The following is a 20,447-nucleotide window of genomic DNA, read 5'->3' on the forward strand; positions in this document are numbered from 1 at the left end:
TCCAGCAACGAGGATATGTTCCATATTCAGTGAATGAAAACCTGAACTGTTACATTGCCCGCGGCCCACTCCCCTCTCAGAGATTCACACAGTGAGTTGCGGCAGATTGCTCAAACATCGGGAGTTCGTCACAATCACGTACGTTTGCCAGCTCTGCTTGGACATATTGCTGGAGGTGCCACAGGAACAGGATTGAGGTCATTCAGGCCCCCCTCGAGCCTGTTTCGCCCTTCAATGAAATCACGGGTGATCCGCACCTTAAACTCCTCCCCGCTCCCTTCTTGGCTCCTTATCCTTTTATGTCCGGCGAAAATCTTTTCTCGATTTCAGATTTAACATTATTAATTGAGCTTTACGTGGGAGAGAGATCCACCCTCCTACCACCCTTGGCGTGAAGAGGTGCTTGCAAACCCCACTCCTGCTGGCCCAGCTCTGATTTTAAGGTTGTGTCCCCCGGGTCCTAGACTTGCCTGCCAGCGGAGGGTCATGTGTGTCATCACATGACCTGTCTCCAGCCGCCCCCCGCCCCCCCTGCCATTGGTCGGGCCGACATGTCCGTCTCATGGCGCCCCCCCGCTTACCCACGGCCAATCGGAAAGCGAGCCGGTTCTTCATCACCCAATACAAAAGCAAAAATCCTGCGGATGCTGGAATCTGGAACACGCGCCAGTTTCTTGCGAAGGGTCATCGACCTTCAAACGTTAACTCTGCTTCCTCTCCACAGATGCCGCCTGACCCGCTGAGATTTTCCTCATGACCCGATTGGATAACTCTTGACTGTCAACCAAACAGCCTTTCTCCCCCCCCCCCCCTCTCCCCCCCTTTTCCGCTCATTTCACAGCTAATAAACAAACGTGTTCAAAGAAAATGTAAAAAAAACGAAACACAACCTTTAACGTCCCTGTGGCTTTTCTCCCGGGGGGTTTTTGTTCTCAACACTGTCCAGGAGATCAATCTTCGACTCCAGGGGCAATCCTGGATGTTTGGGTACCAATGGAGAGCAGGAGCCATGGCTGGCTTGGGTGCTTTTCCTTCCCCTGTCTAAGACTGCTGAGATGAGATGTATTTCCACAGTGACCGGCCAACCTAATCACACAGCAGAGATCGAGTGTCCGCCAACCAGATGGTGTATTCTCCACTAACCTCTCGGGCTGGGAGCTGTGGTGCCTTCTGTGTTTCCTTTTGTATGACTCAAATCAAAAGTTTAATTTTGGTGTCGAGTTCAAGGTTCACTGCCGACCCAAAAGTGTTTGTCAATCCAGGGCCAGTTGAACCAAATAAAATAAAACTGCGGGGCCATAAATATAAGATACTCATTAATAAATCCAATATGGAATTCAGAAGAAACTTCTTTACCCAGAGGGTGGTAAAGATATGGAACTTGCTCCAACAGGGAGCAGTTGGGGCAAATAGCGTAGATGCATTTAAGGGGAAGTTAGATAAATACATGAGAGAGAGAGAAAGGAACAGAAGGATATCCTGATAGGGTTAGATGAAGTAAGGTGGAAAGTGGCTCCTATGGAGCATAAATGCCAGCATGGATCAATTTTGCTTTTAACCACAAGTGGAAACACTCTCGCTCTGTGCCTACTCTAATAAAACCTTTCCTATTAGGTCTCCTACGGGTAGTGAGTGGCACTGGTTGCTATGGGTAGTGAATGGCACTGGTTGCTCTCGGCAGCAAATAGCTCTGGTTGCTATGGGCAATGAATGACACTGATTGCTATGGGTAGTGAGTGGCACTGGTTGCTATGGGTAGCGAATGGCACTGGTTGCTATGGGTAAGGAATAGCACTGGTTGCTATGGGCAGTGAGTGGCACTGGTTGCTATGGGCAGTGAGTGGCTCTGGTTGCTATGGGCAGTGAATGGCACTGGTTGCTATGGGTAGGGAATAGCACTGGTTTCTATGGGCAGTGAGTGGCACTGGTTGCTATGGGCAGTGAGTGGCACTGGTTGCTATGGATGCGAATGGCACTGGTTGCTATGGGCAGGGAATGGCACTGGTTGCTATGGGCAGTGAGTGGCACTGGTTGCTATGTGCGATGAATGGCACTGGTTGCTATGGGCAGTGAATAGCACTGGTTACTATGGGCAGTGAGTGACACTGGTTGCTATGGGCAGTGAATGGAACTGGTTGCTATGGGCAGGGATCGGCACTGGTTGCTATGGGTAGCGAATGGCACTGGTTGCTATGGGTAGCGAATGGCACTGGTTGCTATGAGTAGCAAATTGCTATATCTGCATTTATCTTGTCCCAAAATCTTTTATCGAAAGAAAATTATGTTTGGGCTATAGTCATTCCCCAAAAAAGGACGAACGATTGGCTAAACTGTCTTATTGCAGGCTGGTACCACTTTCATGATTTTCTGAGACAAATGAAAATACTGATCAAATTTAGCAAGTGGACGCAATTTCTCAGTAGGTGACTACACTTTGGAAATCACGATAACTGACTGACTGACAGTGTTTAGAGGTGGTGTGCCTGTACAGACTCCCACCTGGTAAAACACCAGCCAAACTCAGGAGGGCAGTGATCTAATGTCCCAGCTGAACCACTGCAGCCAAGAGGAAGCCAGGATAGAATTGTACAGCATGATAGGAGGCTATTTTAGCTAATCGTGCCGCTGCTGGCTCTTTGAAAGATCTATCCAATTAGTCCCACTGCCCCGCTCTTTCTCCAGTGCCCTGCAAATTTTCCTGCTTCAAATATTTATCCAATTCCCTTTGACAAAAGTAAAAATAAACTCCAATCGGGGAGGGGGAGGCGGGTGACAATCAGGAGTATTTTTACTCCCCTTTTCAGAAACAAAATTAAGTCTTACCCTTCACTCTTTGATTTATTTGACATTTACCCAGAATATTAAACCGCGGTCTAGTTGTAGGGGTTATCCACCCCCAACTGCAAGAATGAACACGGTTCAGTCCTGGATGTGAGCAATAACGATAACAGCAGAATCCATGTTAACTTGCTGGTGTGTCAGAAGGTTGGATAAATTAGTGAATCCCTGCCCACACATGGAGCAGGTGGATGACCTCTTCCCTGTGTGAACATAGAAACATAGAAACATAGAAAATAGGTGCAGGAGCAGGCCATTCAGCCCTTCTAGCCTGCACCGCCATTGAATGAGTTCATGGCTGAACATGAAACTTCAGTACCCACTTCCTGCTTTCACGCCATACCCCTTGATCCCCCGAGTAGTAAGGACTTCATCTAACTCCCTTTTGAATATATTTAGTGAATTGGCCTCAACTACTTTCTGTGGTAGAGAATTCCACAGGTTCACCACTCTCTGGGTGAAGAAGTTTCTCCTTATCTCGGTCCTAAATGGCTTACCCCTTATCCTTAGACTGTGACCCCTGGTTCTGGACTTCCCCAACATTGGGAACATTCTTCCTGCATCCAACCTGTCCAAACCCGTCAGAATTTTAAACGTTTCTATGAGGTCCCCTCTCACTCTTCTGAACTCCAGTGAATACAAGCCCAGTTGATCCAGTCTTTCTTGATATGTCAGTCCCGCCATCCCGGGAATCAGTCTGGTGAACCTTCGCTGCACTCCCTCAATAGCAAGAATGTCCTTCCTCAAGTTAGGAGACCAAAACTGTACACAATACTCCAGGTGTGGCCTCACCAAGGCCCTGTACAACTGTAGCAACACCTCCCTGCCCCTGTACTCAAATCCCCTCGCTATGAAGGCCAACATGCCATTTGCTTTCTTAACCGCCTGCTGTACCTGCATGCCAACCTTCAATGACTGATGTACCATGACACCCAGGTCTCGTTGCACCTTCCCTTTTCCTAATCTGTCACCATTCAGATAATAGTCTGTCTCTCTGTTTTTACCACCAAAGTGGATAACCTCACATTTATCCACATTATACTTCATCTGCCACGCATTTGCCCACTCACCTAACCTATCCAAGTCGCTCTGCAGCCTCATACTGCTGGTGTGTCAGAAACGGGAGATGAATTAGCGAATCCCTGCCCACACACGGAGCAGGAGAGCGGCCTCTCCTCTTCGGGAGCCAACGAAAGTAGCGCAAGATCTTCGCGGATGATGTATCAAGCATGAGGTTACACAATCGTCAAGGCAGCAGGGAAGAGTCCTGCTATAAATGCCTGATCCCAGGCTATCTCAAACTAGCATAAATATGTGGGGAGGGCTAACAAGGCAAGGGAACATACATTAAATGGTAGGATACTGAGAAGTGTAGAGGAACAAAGGGACCTTGGAGTGCATGTCCACAGATCCCTGAAGGTAGCAGGCCTGGTCGATAAGGTGGTTAAGAAGGCACACGGAATACTTACCTTTATTAGCCGAGCAGTGAGGTTATGCTTGAACTGTATAAAAACACTGGTTAGGTCACAGCTCGAGTACTGCCTGCAGTTCTGGTCACCACATTACAGGAAAGATGTGACTGCACTGGAAAGGGTGCAGAGGAGATTTACGAGGATGTTACCTGGACTGGAGCATTTTAGCTATGAGGAAGGATTGGATAGGCTGGGGTTATTTTTCTTTAGAACAGAGGAAGCTGAGGGAAGACCTTATTGACGTGTGTAAAATAATGAGGGGCGTGGATAGAGTGGTTAGGAAGGACCTATTTCCCTTAGCAGAGGGATCAACAACCAGGTGACATAGATTTAAAGTAATTGGTAGGAGGTTCTGAGGGGAAATTTCTTCACCCAGAGGGTGGTGGGGGTCTGGAACTCATTGCCTGAAAGGGTGGTAGAGGCAGAAACCCTCACCGCATTTTAAAAAGTACTTAGATGGGTACTTGAAGTGCCGTACCCTATAGGGCTACGGACCAAGAGCTGGAAAGTGGGATTAGGCGGGATAGCTCTTGGTCGGCCGGCACGGACACAATGAGCCGATATGGCCTCCTTCCGTGCTGTAAATTTCTACGAACACGGGGCAACAAGAGTCGACAGATTGAAATGGACGCACCTTGAAATGGACGGCGAGAGCATTCCGTTAGACCAGTTAGGATTCTGGAGTCGTTTAGCAGTGTATATATTTCTGCCTTTATAATTGTCCTTTGCAACTTCGAATTTTTCTTTTTAAAATTTCCTTTTTTCCTTGAAGGTACAAATCCAACGAAGACTATGTGTATGTGAGGGGGCGGGGTCGAGGAAAATACATCTGCGAGGAATGCGGAATCCGCTGTAAAAAACCCAGCATGCTGAAGAAGCACATACGCACGCACACCGACCTCCGACCCTTCATGTGCAAGTTTTGCAATTTTGCGTTTAAAACGAAAGGTAAGCTTTGAGTTTGTCATGTGAGCTGGTTTGACGGGAAGCTGCTGTTCAGTGCTTGCCAAACAAGTGCTATTTCTAGATGCCTGTTGTGTTGCACTTTCAAAAGTAAAGAAAGACCTGCATTTACATAGCGACTTTCACGACCACCAGACGTCCCAAAGCGCTTTACAGCCCAAAAAAAATTACTTTTTGAAATGTAGTCATTGTTGTAATGTAGGCAAATGCAGCAGCCATTTCGCACACAGCAAGCGCCCACAAACAGCAATGTGATAATGATCAGATAATCTGTTTTTAGTGATGTTGATTGAGGAACAAATATTGGCCAAGACACTGGGGGATAACTCCTCTGCTCATCTTTGACGTCCACCTGAGAGAGCAGACGGGGGCCTCAGTTTAACGCCTCATCCGAAAGACGGCACCTCCTCAGCATTGCACTGGTGCGTCAGCCTAGATTTCTGTGCTGAAGTCTCTGGAGTGGGATTTGAACCCACGACCTTCCGACTCAGAGGCGAGGGTGCTACCCACTGAGCCACGGCTGACACTCGTAGAAACCTATTCTTTTGAAGATGTGCCATCTTGAATCGAGAGCTTACAAGCACACAGGGGATGGAATAATTGGACGGCCCCATTTCAAAGCAGCTGGTCATGATGATGGTGCACGGATCGCCATGCTTGAGTTGTCTTAAAGTCATAGGACCAGGAGTGGGCCTTTCAGCCCCTCGAGCCTGTTCCCCCATTCAATTAGATCACTGCTGATCTGTATCTTAATTCCATCTATCAGCCTTGGTTCCATAACCCTTTACATCCTTGCCTAATAAAAACCTTATCAATCTCAGTTTTGACATTTTGAATTGAGCCCCAACCTCAACAGCATTTTGGGGTCGAGAGTTCCAAAACTAGCCTTTGTGTGAAGGAGTGCCTCCTGGCATCACCCCAGAATGGCCTGGCTCTGATTTTAAGTTTGCTGACTGCTGCTCTTCATTATCAGGTATTTCGGTCTTGCTACTCTGTAATCCCAGGACTGGTGGGAAAACTGGAAACTGATTTCTTTGGTCCCATAAAAAAACCTTCACTCCAGTTGAGCCTGCCCACTCTTCACACACCTGTCCACAGCTGATGGGGCTGTTGGATGAGATGGCGTCCCGATTTGATGTCTAAGACTCGTATGTCATCTTCCAAAGGTCAATACAGATCCCATGCGTTCCATAAAACTAGGAATATTCTCTGTCTCCAGTTGGCTCTCCCCGACCCACCCACCCATCCATCATCATCATCATCGGCGGACCCTCGAACGAGGATGACTTGCTTCCACGTGAGTTCTCAGATGTTTCAATGAAGGACCCGATATTCCAGTCCTGAAGTCCAGTTGAAAGAGTGGAAGATGCCTGTGTGTGGATCCTTTTAGCGTGTGGTGACCGTTGCACATCAGCCACCCATCCACCGCGAGCAGGGCTGTCCAATGGGTCTCCCCAGATGTGAGCTCAAGCTGAACCTGACGGAACACCACCTCAGAGATCAGCTCGACCCTACTTCCAGTTCCTCAATGTGCCTGCCAACTTATACCTCCAAAACCCCCCCGGCCCTCTCCTCCGCCCCCAGCCTCAATGCTGCAGAGACCCTCATCCATCATGTCTTTGTCATCTCCAGTCACCTTGTTTTCTGATGCCCTCTTCTCTGGCCTACATTTTCGACTTCTGCATGACCCTACCCTCCGCAGGCCATTCCACACAACATCCAGCTCACATATTGCCTCGATAACCTCCTTTGGTTCCGCGTTCCCTCTGCACATCAATCTTGCAATGCACATCTTCAAATTCCTTCATGTGCTCGTCCTCTGTTCCACCAGCCCTACACCCCCGCCCCGCTCACACCTTCCGTTCTTCCAATTCTCGCTGGATGCTCGTTACCCCTGCCCTTCCCCGCCCTTCCCCCCCCTCCCCACCCCTCAGGCTCTGCCACTCAGAAGTCTTGCTTCTACACTCTGGGACATTCCTCCCAAATCCCATTGTCTTGCTGTTAACTCTCCCCCAACTCTTAAAACTGACCTCTTTTGGTCCCTCCTCCATCCATCCATCCACCCTCCCTACACCTGCTTAGAACCAGCACCCAATCATGCGGCTCTATGGGAGGTTTTACCATGCTGCAAGTGCTGTACAAACCCACGTTGGTAGGCACTGGACTAATGCAAGTTGTGTAGGGCAGATGATTTACTCCCAGGCCTCCACCAAACTCACGGAGAAATGGAGTTGAGGTTACAGATCAACCATGATCTGGTTGAAAGGCGGAGCAGGCTCGAGGGACCTACTCCTGTTCCTAAGGTGCCTAACCCCAAAAATGGTTCGACTGAAGTTGACATTTTACAATATGAATAGTTAACATTCAGAATATGCTTTTTGTTGGAAGTAAATTATCCACTAAGTAGTCAACTGTGCTATGCCAGCCTGTCAGCAACCTAGCACCTACTTCATCTGAAAACCCATGTGCAGCTGCATTTGAAAATAATTCTTCCTTTGTCTTCTCAAATTAATACTCCCTTTTCTTCTCTTTTTAAAAAAAAATACATCAATGTCTTTTTATTCCACACAATTTTATTTTGAAGATCATTACTTCAACAAAAAGCATATTCTGAATGTTAGCTATTCATATTGTAAAATAACGTCAGCTTGAGTCGAACCATTTTTGGGGTTAGGCACACTAAGAACAGGAGTAGGCCTCTCGAGCCAGCTCCGCCATTCAATCAGATCGTGAATGATCCGTAACCTCAACTCCATTTATCTGCCTTTGCACCTTATCCATCGATACCCTTACCCGATAAAAAATCTAGTGATCTCAGCTTTGAAAGCTCCAGCATAAGAACATAAGAATTAAGAGAAGGAGTAGGCCAGCCGTTCGGCCCCTCAAGCCTGTTCCGCCATTCCTTCAACTCCACATTTCCGCTCGATCTCCAGATCCCTTGATTCCCTTAGAATGAAAAATCTATCACAGCCTTGAATACACAATGATTTAGCATCCACAGCCTTTTGGGTCAGAGATTTCCAAAGATTCACCACCTGAGTGAAGAAATTCCTCCTCATCTCAGTCTTAAATGGCTGACCCCTTATCCCGAGACTGACCCCCCCCCCCCCCCCCCCCTGGTTATAGACTCTCCAGCCAGGGTAAACAACATAGAAACATAGAAAATAGGTGCAGGAGTTGGCCATTCAGCCCTTCGAGCCTGCACCACCATTCAATAAGATCATGGCTGATCATTCCGGCATCTACCCTGTCAGTCCCCCTCAATGAGATCACCTCCATTCTTCGAAACGCCAGAGAGTATAGGCCCAATCTACGCATCCGTGCCCTTTTGAGGGAGAGAGAGTCCTAGATTTCTGCTACCAAGCTTCAAGCACTATTCCCAGACTCAAGCACATAAATCCAGGCTGACGCTTCGGCACAGTGCTGAGAGAGTGCTGCACTGCCATCCTTCAGAGGAGGAGTTTACAGCAAGGCTCCGACTGATTCAGACGGATATTAAAGATCCCGTGGCACAATTCAGAGATGAGCAAGAAGTTTTTTCCAGCACCCTGGCCAACATTCCTTCTCTCAACTAGCACTAGAGAGAGAGAGAGAGAGAGAGAGGGGGGGGAAAAACAGCTTACATAGTCGTGTCTGTTGCTGTTTGTGGGATTTAGCCGTGTGCCAAATGGCTGTCGTGTTTTTTTTTTTGCTCTGCTCAATAACAACGAGGAGAGCAGCAACTTCTGCAAAGCAATTTATTGCGCGTAAAGCTCCTTGGAAGTGTTTGCACGAAATAGATTCATGTTGATCGAGGTTTTCAGTGTAAGCTGATTAGACGTCTTTTAAAAAGGGCGGACCGAAGTGTGGCAGAATAAAGCCTGCATTGCGGTGAATTAAGAGGCTATTAGTGAATTGATGGATCCATCAAGAATTATGCTTAAAGAATTATGGCCCAGAAATTCCGCTTTCTCCTTCCCGCGGGCGTTCGACTAGATTTTAGAGAAAAGATACACACCTACCTGAAGGTGCTGCGCCCGCTTGACTTTCCGATGCCACTTGCTGCGCATTGCAGTGCATACACGTCGGGACGTGCGCAGGCCTGGAGCTGGAGTCACATGGCTCTGGGCAGCCAATCAGGTATAATATATTCTCATTCATAGTAATCGGAGTTTCGTAAGTTCGAAACTCCATTACTATGAATCAGAAACCCCCCCAAACACCCAAAACACTAATTAAAAAATAGAAAATAAACACTACGTATTTAAGATTCATTTAAATTAAAGTTATTAATATCTTATAAAAAAAATAGATATTTTCCCGACTTTTAAGAAAGTTTTTTTAATTATGCCTTAAAATAAACTTACCGTCGCGGGGAGGGTTTATAACAATAAAATATGTTTTCATAACTTTAATTTTATATGTTTCTGTGTGTTTTTAAATCACTTGTGCCTGTAAAAGTAGGCTATGCGCCTGCTTTTTACAGGCGCAAGATTTTTGAGGACATTTGTCTGCGTAAATATTGCAAATTTACTCGTACAAATAATGTCCTCGCTCCTGATCTGTCCAGCTCCAGCCGGTTTTTAGCGCATGCGCATTGTGCACTGAAAAGCGGCTTTTCCGATGCCTTCCCGGGTCCGTAGAAACTTTGTATGGGCCCGGGACTTCAGAATTTCAGGCTCAATAACTCATTTTCAGAGCTCCTCATTTCTGGTTGTTACTGTAATGGGGACAGAAGCGAATGAGTCACTCTGCCGGTTGCAAGCTTGAAGTGTAGCGTGCTGTGCGTGTCGGAAGAAACAGATAGCACCGTGCCGACCTTTACTGTTTTTGCAGACTAATTATCTCAGTATGCTGACTTTTGTCATTTTATTTCTCTCTTTCCTCCCCTCCCCCACTGCCTTTCTAGGAAACCTGACAAAACATATGAAATCAAAGGCCCACACCAAAAAATGCCTCGAGCTGGGAATAGCTGTGACCTGCACGTATAACACAGACACGGAAGAAGCAGGCAAGTACAATGCTGTTCACCATTTCATCGTGACTTCAGAAGGAGACCATTCGGCCCATCCTGCCTGTGAGAGAGCTCCCCAATTAGTCCCACTCGGTGTTGGATTACAGGGGAGTCGAGGGTTATGGGGAGCGGACAGGAACGTGGAGTTGAGGCCAAGATCAGATCAGCCATGATCTTACTGAATGGCGGAGCAGGCTCGAAGGGCCAAATGGTCTACTCCTGCTCCTATTTCTTATGTTCTATTTCTAATTTCTGCGTATGCGCAGTTTTTGCAAGTCGATGAGCGCCCTGCTCGGGACCTCCAGACCTCTGCTCAGCCGCTCAGCCTTGCAGCTTAACGGGATCATTGGTCCCACTCCCCCTGCTCTCTCCCCATTGCCGTGCAAATATTTTTTTCCTTTTGAAGTATTTATCCAACTCCCTTTTGAAACTTACAATTGAATCTGCTTCCACCCCACTTTCAGGCGGTGCGTTCCTGATCACAGCAGCTCGCAAAAAAAATTCTCCTCATCTTCCCCCCAGCCCTGCACCCCCCGGTTGCATTACCAATTATCTTAAATCTGTGTCCTCTGGTTACCGACACTCCTGGCAGTGGAAACAGTTTCTCCTTGTTTACTCTTAACAAAACCCGTCAACACGTTGAACACCTCTAATTAATCTCCCCTTAACCTTCTCGTCTCTAAGGAGAACAATCCCAGCTTCTCCAGTCTCTCCACAAAACTGACATCCCTCATCCCTGGTACCAAACTAGACAATCTCTTCTGCACCCTCTCCAAGGCCTTGACATGCTTCCTAAAGCCTGGTGCCCAGATTTGTGAGAGTAGTTTCTCTATCGACTTCTCTCCGCCCTCTCCCAGTTTTCTTCCTTACACCAGCAGCCATTTTAGTATGAGATTAAACAGTGCTGGTTGGCTATTTGGATCTGGGAGGCATCGCATTCGAGTCCGATGCTCTCCTAGCCCTGCGTCCATACTTTAACATTTTTCAGCGGGGATCTCTGGATAGGAATTAGTGAGCCAGCCTATTCTTTCCCACCCCCTCAGGGGCATCAAGGCCAGCTCCTTCTGTGATTTTTTTTTTTAATTGTATATCACCGTCTTCAGTCCACCTGGCCGCCTTGACCAGCCTGCAGAAAGCATGGACTCATAACTTACTCTTAGATAAACAGCATCATCCCTATTAAAGGGGTTGATGGGGGTAGAAAGAGAGAAACTATTCTCTCTGGTGGGAGGAAGTCCAGAAGATGGGGACAGAACCTTAAAATCCGAGCCAGGCCGTTCAGGGATTATGTCAGGAAGCACTTCTTCACACAAAGGGCGGTGAAAATCTGGAACTCGCTGCTGTGGCGGCTGTGGGGTCAATTGAAAATTTCAAAGCAGATATTGATAGACTTGCGATAGGCAAAAGGTATTAAGGGACACGGAACCAAGGCGGGTAGATGGAGTCGAGATGCAGATCAGTCCTGATCGAATTGAATGGCGAAACAGGCTCGAGGGGCTGAATGGCCTGCTCCTGTCCCTCCAGCTGGACAAAGTGTCACTCTGTCATCCAATTGGGAATTGGGGCCGAGGCGTTTCAAACCCTGACGCCAAACACTCCAGATTAGAAGTTTGCAGTAAACCGGGCGCTTACACAGATATCGTCGTGCGTAAAAGCTAGTCGGACTGTGAGTACATGGCCAGTGCACTAAACTCGCCGTTGCACTTTGTTGTTCCTTCAGGAATTACAGATGAGACCGACAAAGACGCATTGAGTGAAGTTCCAGTGCTGCACCAGTTTTCGGATCCCGAAGAGTCGGATGGAGCAGAGGAGGAGGGAGATGAAGATGACGAAGATGAGGACGACGACGATGAAGACCGACAGGGCGATAGTACCCCCACCACAAGATCCCGAAGTACAAGCCCGCTACCGCGCAGCCCCAAGCCACCCTCTGTCACCTTCAGCATTGCGTCGCCCTCTGCCTTTGATGTCTCGCACTCGAGCAGTCAGCCTTCCCTCATCAGTTACCTGGTAACGCTGCCGAGAATTCAGGTAACTGAACTGATGCCGCCCAGTTATTCTCATGCAGGGACTCCGCTGGTGGACTATCAGAGAAACTTGCACAACAGATTGACGGAATCGCTTGAGTATAAAGATAGACTGGACATACCGGCCTCAACCAACGTCTGGCTACCACAAAGCGAGGACGCATCGTCTAAAGATGATAGTTCCAGAGAAATGTCCCCTTCAGGAGATACAGGTTCAAGCACACAGCCATCGCCGGGCTACAACAGCTCTCCGGGAAGGGACGCGTCGCCAATGTCCCGCAGGTACTTGTCACCGCGAAGGGACCTTTCGCCCAGACGGCACCTGTCCCCACGGCGAGAGATATCGCCAATAAGGCACCGGTCGCCGAAGGGGGAAAGCTACCTGGGTGAGCTGTCGCCGAGGAGGGATGTTTCTCCCCGCCGACACTTCCTTCCGCGAAGAGAGATTCCTTCGCCAAGGCAGCTCTCCCCTGTCAATGACCTCTCCCCAAGAAGGGAATTGTCTCCGAGGCGAGACTACAGAGAAAGGAGACACATGCCGCTGATGCGAGCGACATCGCCAAGGAGGGGTTCATTCCAAAGTGGATATATGCCGGGCCAGTCTGTGCATCATTCAGAAATGAACCTGGTGAGTATATACACTGTCGTGAACTGCATTTTCAAGACGGAGAAAATGTTTCGACTTTACAGCATTATGCATAAGCATTTTCTGTCATTTGCAATCATCTTACAACTACAACACCATGCATTTATACAGTGCCTTTAACAGAGTGAAGCATCCCAATGTGCTCCAGAGGAGCGTTGGTGAGGCCACACCTGGAGTATTGTGTACAGTTTTGGTCTCCTAACCTGAGGAAGGACATTCTTGCTATTGAGGGACTGCAGCGAAGGTTCACCAGACTGATTCCCGGGATGGCGGGACTGACCTATCAAGAAAGACTGGATCAACTGGGCTTGTATTCACTGGAGTTCAGAAGAATGAGAGGGGACCTCATAGAAACATATAAAATTCTGACGGGGTTAGACAGGTTAGATGCAGGAAGAATGTTCCCAATGTTGGGGAAGTCCAGAACCAGGGGTCACAGTCTAAGGATAAGGGGTAAGCCATTTAGGACCGAGATGCGGAGGAACTTCTTCACCCAGAGAGTGGTGAACCTGTGGAATTCTCTACCACAGAAAGTTGTTGAGGCCAATTCACTAAATATATTCAAAAAGGAGTTAGATGAGGTCCTTACTGCTAGGGAGATCAAGGGGTATGGCGAGAAAGCAGGAATGGGGTACTGAAGTTGAATGTTCAGCCATGAACTCATTGAATGGCGGTGCAGGCTAGAAGGGCCGAATGGCCTACTCCTGCACCTATTTTCTATGTTTCTATGTTTCTAATCAGACAAAGTTTGACACGGAGCCACATAAGGAGATATTAGGACAGGTGACCAAACGCTTGCTCAATGAGGTCGGTTTTAAGGAACGTCTTAAAGGAGGAGAGAGAGGCGGAGAGGTTTACGGAGGGAATTCCAGAGCTTAGGGCCCAGGCAGCTGAAGGCACGGCCGCCAGTGGTGGAGCGATGGAAATCGGGGATGCTTAAGAGGGCAGGAGCGCAGAGATCTCGGAGGGTTTTAGGGCTGGAGAAAATGACAGAGTTAGGGAGGGGCGAGGCCACGGAGGGATTTGAAGACAAGGATGAGAATTTAAAATTTGAGGCGTTGCCAGACCGGGAGCCAGTGAGCACAGGGGTGATGGGTGAGCGGGACTTGGTGCGAGTTAGGATATGGTCAGCAGAGTCCAGTTCAGACATATCTGTGGAATTCACTGCCTCAGAGAGCTGTGGAAGCTGGGCCATTGAATAAATTTAAGACAGAGATAGACAGTTTCTTAACCGGTAAGGGAATAAGGGGTTATGGGGAGCGGGCAGGGAAGTGGACCTGAGTCCATGATCGGATCAGCCATGATCATATTAAATGGCAGAGTAGGCTCGAGGGGCCGTATGATCTACTCCTGCTCTTAATTCTTATGTCCTAAATGAAAAAGAGTATTCCATGTTGCTAAGGAAGCCCTGACTGACACACCCATAATCCATAATGTTAGTTTAAAACTCGGCTGCCCGTGTCCTAACTCGTACCAATTCCCGTTCACCCATCACCCCTGTGCTCGCTGACCTACATTGACTTCTGGTTAAACAATGCCTCGATTTCAAAATGGTCATCCTTATTTTCAAATCCCTCCCTGGCCTCGCCCCTCCCTATCTCTGTAATTGTCTCCAGCCCCACAACCCCGCCACCCCACCGAGATGTCTGCGCTCCTCTAATTCTGCCCTCTTGAACATCCCTGATTGTAATCGCTCCACCAGTGGTGGCCGTGCCTTCTGTCGCCTGGGCCCCAAGCTCTGGAATTCCCTGCCTAAACCCCTCCGCCTCTCGAACTCTCTTTCCTCCTTCAAGGCGCTCCTTAAAACCTACCTCTTTGACCAAGCTAATTTCTCCTTATGTGGCTCGGTGTCAATTTAAAAAAATCTCATAGTACTCCTGTGAAGCGCCTTGGGACGTTTCACTACGTTAAAGGTGCTATATAAATACAATTTGTTGTTGTTGTTTAGAAAGTACAAAAAGAATATTGATGTAGGCTTTAACTGGGAAGGGAACACTGAACAACAGGCAAGTAATTTAGTGACCTTAGTTAATGTTGGGTTAGTTGTTTAAAAAAGAATTCAATAAATTACTTTCTGATTTGAAGTCGTATCTGGGAGGGGAAGAGATTTAACCATCATGCCATGATGGAATGTGTCTGGGGATTACTAGGCTCTTCCAGGCACTATCTGTTAGTGGAAATATAAATGCAAGCTTTGGCTGGTGCTGAAACATTAATTGGAGTTGGCCTAATGCCTGCTACTCTTGTGATAAGAGGGTTGTTCTTCTATTCAAGGATCAGTTCAAATCGCACCCTCATTTTAGACATTGGAGCTCAATTTCCCCTTGGTGGGTGAGCTTTGAAAGACCTTTGTTGGGCCACTAGAATCATAGAATGAGGCCATTTGGCCTGTTGAGCCCGTACTGGTTCTCTGCAAGAGTACCTCAGCTAGTCCCACTGCCCCTGCCCTTTCCCCATAGCCCTGCAAATATTTTTCCTTCAGGTACTTATCAAATTCCCTTTTGAATTCCAGATCCCAACCACTCGCTGCGTAAAAAGGTTTTTCCTCATGTCGCCTTTGGCTCTTCTGCCAATCACCTTAAATCTGTGTCCCCTGGTTCTCGACCCTAATCTATCCCTTAATAGAAATTGTTTGGCATTTGAAGCCCATAACAAGGTCTGTTGTTGGTGCTCTGCCACTTTCATAGTCAAGGAGGCACAGGTTAGATCCAGATGCCAAAGACCTTTAAAGTAAGGTTTTCCGTTTGTTGTGATGGGCGTACTATCCAAAACGTGTCAAGTCAGTTAAGATGTTCTTTGAGGTGACAGGGAACTGGGGTCGCCAACTCTGATTGGACGTATTCCTGGAGGTGGCGCCACATGACCACCTGCCTCTAACTATCCCGCCCCTGCACTCCCGCCATTGGTCGTCCAACACGTCCATCGTTCCCACGACTCTTCACTAGCGAGTTCCACATACCACTCTGGTGAATGATTTTCATCTTGCTGTCCAGCATATAATTTTAGAATCATAGAATAGTTACAGCACAGAAGGAGGCCATTTGGCCCATCCAAGCCTGAGCTGCCTCTCTGCAAGAGCACATTCAGCTAGTCCCACTGCCCCGCCCTTTCCCCCGAGCCCTGCAAAATCTTTTCCCTTTTAAAAGCCACGAATGAATCTGCCTCCACCACCCTTTCATGCAGTGCATTCCAGATCTTAACCACTCGCTGTGTGAAAAATGTTCTCCTCATGTCGCCTTTGGTTCTTCTGCCAATCACCTTAAATCTGTGCCCTCTGGTTCTCGACCCTTCTGCCAATGGCAACAGTTTCTCTCTATCTACTCTCATCTCAAACTTTTCCGCTCTTAAGGAGAACGACCCCAGCTTCTCCAGTCTATCCACAGCACAGAAACAGGTGATTGGGCCTGTTATGTATGGAGAAAGAGTCAGACTGAACACTGTGAGCTCAGAGTAAAGTGTGACCTTAGTCTCTTATTGCAGTGCCTCTCCAACCTGTAAAGCCTCCTTAAATACCTGTGCTCCCAAGGGATTATGGGATCCCTTGGGACTCCAGGGGATGAGCCCTCTGGTGGCTGTACAGAGTATATACAAGTTTACATATATAACAGGGCCCAACTGGCCTGTGCTGGTGTTTATGCTTAACACGAGCCTCCTCCCACCCCTACTTCATCGCACCCTATCAAAGATATTGCAAGTGGGGTAGAGTATAAAAGCAGAAAAGTCCTGCTACAACTGTACAGGGTATTGGTGAGGCCACCCCTGGAGTACTGCGTACAGTTTTGGTCTCCGTATTTAAGGAACGATATACTTGCATTGGAGGCTGTTCGGAGAAGGTTTACTCGGTTGATTCTGGAGATGAGGGGGTTGACTTATGAAGATAGGTTGAGTAGGTTGGGCCTATACTCATTGGAGTTCAGAAGAATGAGAGGTGATCTTAGTGAAACTTATAAGACAATGAGGGGGCTCGACAAGGTGGATCCAGAGGATAGTTCCACTCATAGGGGAAACAAAAATAGGGAACATAGTCTCAGAATAAGGGGCCACCCATTTAAAACTGAGACGAGGAGAAATTTCTTCTCTCTGAGGGTTGTAAATCTGTGGAATTCTCTGCCCCAGAGAGCTGTGGAGGCTGGGTTACTGAATATATTTAAGACGGTGATAGACAGATTTTTGAATGTTAAGGGAGTAAAGGGTTATGGGAAGCGGGCAGGGAAGTGGAGCTGAGTCCATGATCAGATCAGCCATGATCTTATTGAATCTGCTCCTGCCCCTATTTCTTATGTTCTTAAAGTTATTGATTGATTTATTAAGGAGTAAATTAATAATGGAACCCTTCCTCTAACAAGGCAGGGATGGTGTAACTCCATGGAGTGTGGAGAGGAAACAGCTCTATCCAGGCACACCAGCACGCATCGGATGAATATACAGGGCACTGATTTGTCTTTTAAATGAGCTTTCTATTTAGTTTGCAAAACTTCTAATCTCTTTTTTTTTGTGTGTACAGCGCCAATCTCGCCAGAACTCGTACGATAACAGCAGAATGATGTCCTGGCCGGCGTATCCCGCTCGCGAGAATGCCCAGGGAGAACCAGGCCATCCCATCCTCTCCGAGGGACTGCAAGGCTCCCTCTTCAGCCACCTTCCTCTGCACTCCCAGCAGCAAGTTCGGGCCCCATACCAAATGATTCCCATCGGGGGGATCCAGATGGTGCACTCTGGGGCGGCTGCGTTCCCCGGGCTGCTCCCAGCCTCCCAGCTGCCGCTGCAGGCAAGGCGGAGGGAGGAGAGCATCATCGACGAGGCCACCCACTGCGTCATCGAGAGCATCAAGGAGATGGACATCTTTTCCAAGCCGGAGGACGGCCAGCTGCCCTCCCCCATGGCCCTGTCCCCGCCCAGGCTGACTGGCCCCGCCATCGCGAGGGAGTGCCGGACGACGGGGGAGGAGACGTACAGCCGGGTGGCCGAAGAGCAGCAGCAGCACCGGACTTTTCAGACCCGGCCCGGGACCAGTCCGGGCCCGGCCAGGGCGGTGATCGGCCAGTCCCGGCTGGAGGAGACGATGAGGACCTTCGAGCGGCAGCGGGGGCAGGGTGCCGCCCCCGAGGAGCACTTTACCGGGGCCCAGCAGCTGCCCCCCCGCCCCGAGGCGGAGCGCTACCGACCGTCGCCGGCCGGCTCGGCCCCTCCCCCCGCCGGCGCCGAGGACCACCGCCCGCCGTTCGGCCACCAGGGGGCGCTGGAGGAGCCCAATCACCGGACGAGGAGCCTGGAGACGCCGATGGGGGGCGACGACCTAACCCGCCACGGCAAACCGGCGTACTGCAAGGCGCCCTACCGCATGGGTTCCCAGTGAGGCGGGGGTGGCCAGGCCCGCGGGGGGGGGGGGGCGGTGGCTAAGGGAGTTGGAGGGTGGGTGGGTGAGGGGGGGGGGGGGGGCATGCCAGCTGCTGCAACCTTTGTCTGTCCGTGGTCTAGACTTACAAAATATATGGAAATATTTTCTATTTGTACGTGAAAAGAACAATCCCTGACCAAAATCAACGCGCAGACTCACTTTCGTCGTCCTGTTCTGTACTTTATTTTATTTTTTTAAATGTCGCAGATATTTTGTGCCTTTTACTTTCGCTCATACTCTTGTATGCATAACGGCAAAAAAAGAGAGAGAGAATTTGTACATATTTTAGAACTTGTGTACCTGCTTAATAATTGTAACGTTTTCTCTTTAGAGCACTTGGTGGGTGGGGGGTCGGGGTGGGGAGGGGTTTGTCTTGAATGATGTGAATGATTTGAAACGGTTTATTTTTCTGGGTGGGTGACGGGGCTGAATATCGTTATCTATGTAAGATTGCACTAAAAATGTATTTTTATACAATTGAACTACTCTTATGTACAGCAATGATTCTGTGATACTAATATTTATTATTTTTTCCTTTTATAAATTGTAGAGATGTTTTTGTTTCCCCCCGCCACCCTTCTCATTGTCGACCCCTCTTACATGAAGCATGGGATTTGTTTGGCCGGATTTAGAATAAAGATTTGTACGCTGTAAATTTTTTGCTGCTCAGATGTAAGGGATGGGCACTGCCATCAGAATCAGCCCCCATGTTGTTTTCGAAAGTCCAACTATTGGAAACAATTCTCCTTAACACCCTTCAAGCAGCGAGTGCCGAGGGAGATTGTGGGGGCGGGGATAGAGTGAGAGAGAGAGAGAGAAAGAGAAAAACTGTCCCCTTTGAAGCAGTGGGCAGCACCCTCGCCTCTGGGTCAGAAGGTCGTGGGTTCAAGTCCCACTCCGCAGACTTCAGCCCAAAATGCTTGGCTGATGCTCCCAGTGCAGTGCCGAGGGAGAGCTGCACTGTCGGAGGTGCCGTCTTTCAAATGAGACTCCGTCTGCTCCCTCAGGTGGATGGAAAAGATCCCACGGCACTATTTTCAAGGAGCAGGGGAGTTTATCCCCCAGTGTCCTGGCCAATATTTATCTCTCGATCAACATCACTAAAAAAAACGATTATCTGGTCGTGATCACGTTGCTGTTTGTGGGAGCTTGCTGTGCGCATATTGGCTGCTGCGTTTCCTACATTACAACAGTGACTACACTTCAAAAGTAATTCAGTGTCTATCACGCTTTGGGATGTCGTGAGGTCGTGAAAGGCGCTATAGAAATGCAAGTCTTTTCTGAATTGGCATCACCCAAATTACAATTAGTTTTTTTTTTTATTTTAAGATTTCCTCACTCTCTCCTCTCTCTCCCCCTTTTTCCTCCCGTTGCGCCTCGGTGAAAGCACCGACTGTGCCCAAGGGGTCAATGGGTGGTCTATTCGCAAAGCTACCTTTTGCGTGCTGCGGTCGTGTGTCTGCTGCTCGGGAGATCTGCACAAGAAAAGCCCAAAGGCGGTCTCCTTTCAGGGTTTTCTGTTCCATCCCCTGCCGATCGCTGACTTCCTCCTGCGACCGCCCCCCCCCCCCCCCCCCCCCCCCCCTCGGCAGCACGAGCGAAACAGGCAACGGTCTCCTCGCCGCCCCTCCTTAAATATTGGTGCTGCAAGGCATCTGGCTGCTGGAGGTACGGTTATTAAATCTGGCAAATGCCCGAGAGGTCAAGCTGTTCCATTTCCAGCTCAGAACTCGCCACACAAATAAAATATATGTTTTTATTTTCATTATCGTGATTTCCGGGGCATGATTTAATTATGCAGATGGTGCTGCCTACTCCTTTTTTTCTATATATATATACATATACATACAGATATATATATATATATATATATATATAATATATATATATATATATATAAAGTAATAGAAATGATGTACAGTGATTATGCACTTAAAACAGAATAGGTTGAAACCTGAAGAATGCATATGATGTAATCATTTGTTTGAATTAAATTTTTAATCCAGACTGTTGCTATATTCATTATAAATGAAGTGCTTAATGGTGACCTTTCAATATAGTACTGTTTAGCATTAATTGAATCGTATCTGGGCTGTATGCATCTTTTAGA

General features: G+C 48.2%; 1 protein-coding gene across 8 annotated transcripts in view; it reads left to right on the plus strand.

Annotated features, from left to right (window-relative positions):
* Positions 1–18,303, plus strand: part of hivep2a (HIVEP zinc finger 2a) — a 238,518-nt gene extending 220,215 nt beyond the window's left edge. For all 8 annotated transcript variants that reach the window (XM_070889071.1, XM_070889074.1, XM_070889077.1 and 5 more), the window contains 4 exons: positions 5,083–5,258; positions 10,162–10,263; positions 11,987–12,921; positions 17,444–18,303. In XM_070889071.1, the coding sequence (XP_070745172.1) occupies positions 5,083–5,258; positions 10,162–10,263; positions 11,987–12,921; positions 17,444–18,295 (2,065 nt within the window). In that variant the 3' untranslated portion in view covers positions 18,296–18,303. The remainder of the gene's footprint in view (positions 1–5,082; positions 5,259–10,161; positions 10,264–11,986; positions 12,922–17,443) is intronic.
* Positions 18,304–20,447: the final 2,144 nt, after the last annotated feature.

Source organism: Pristiophorus japonicus, chromosome 9 (genome assembly GCF_044704955.1).
Source record: "Pristiophorus japonicus isolate sPriJap1 chromosome 9, sPriJap1.hap1, whole genome shotgun sequence".
In the NCBI taxonomy this organism is placed as follows: Eukaryota; Metazoa; Chordata; class Chondrichthyes; family Pristiophoridae; genus Pristiophorus; species Pristiophorus japonicus.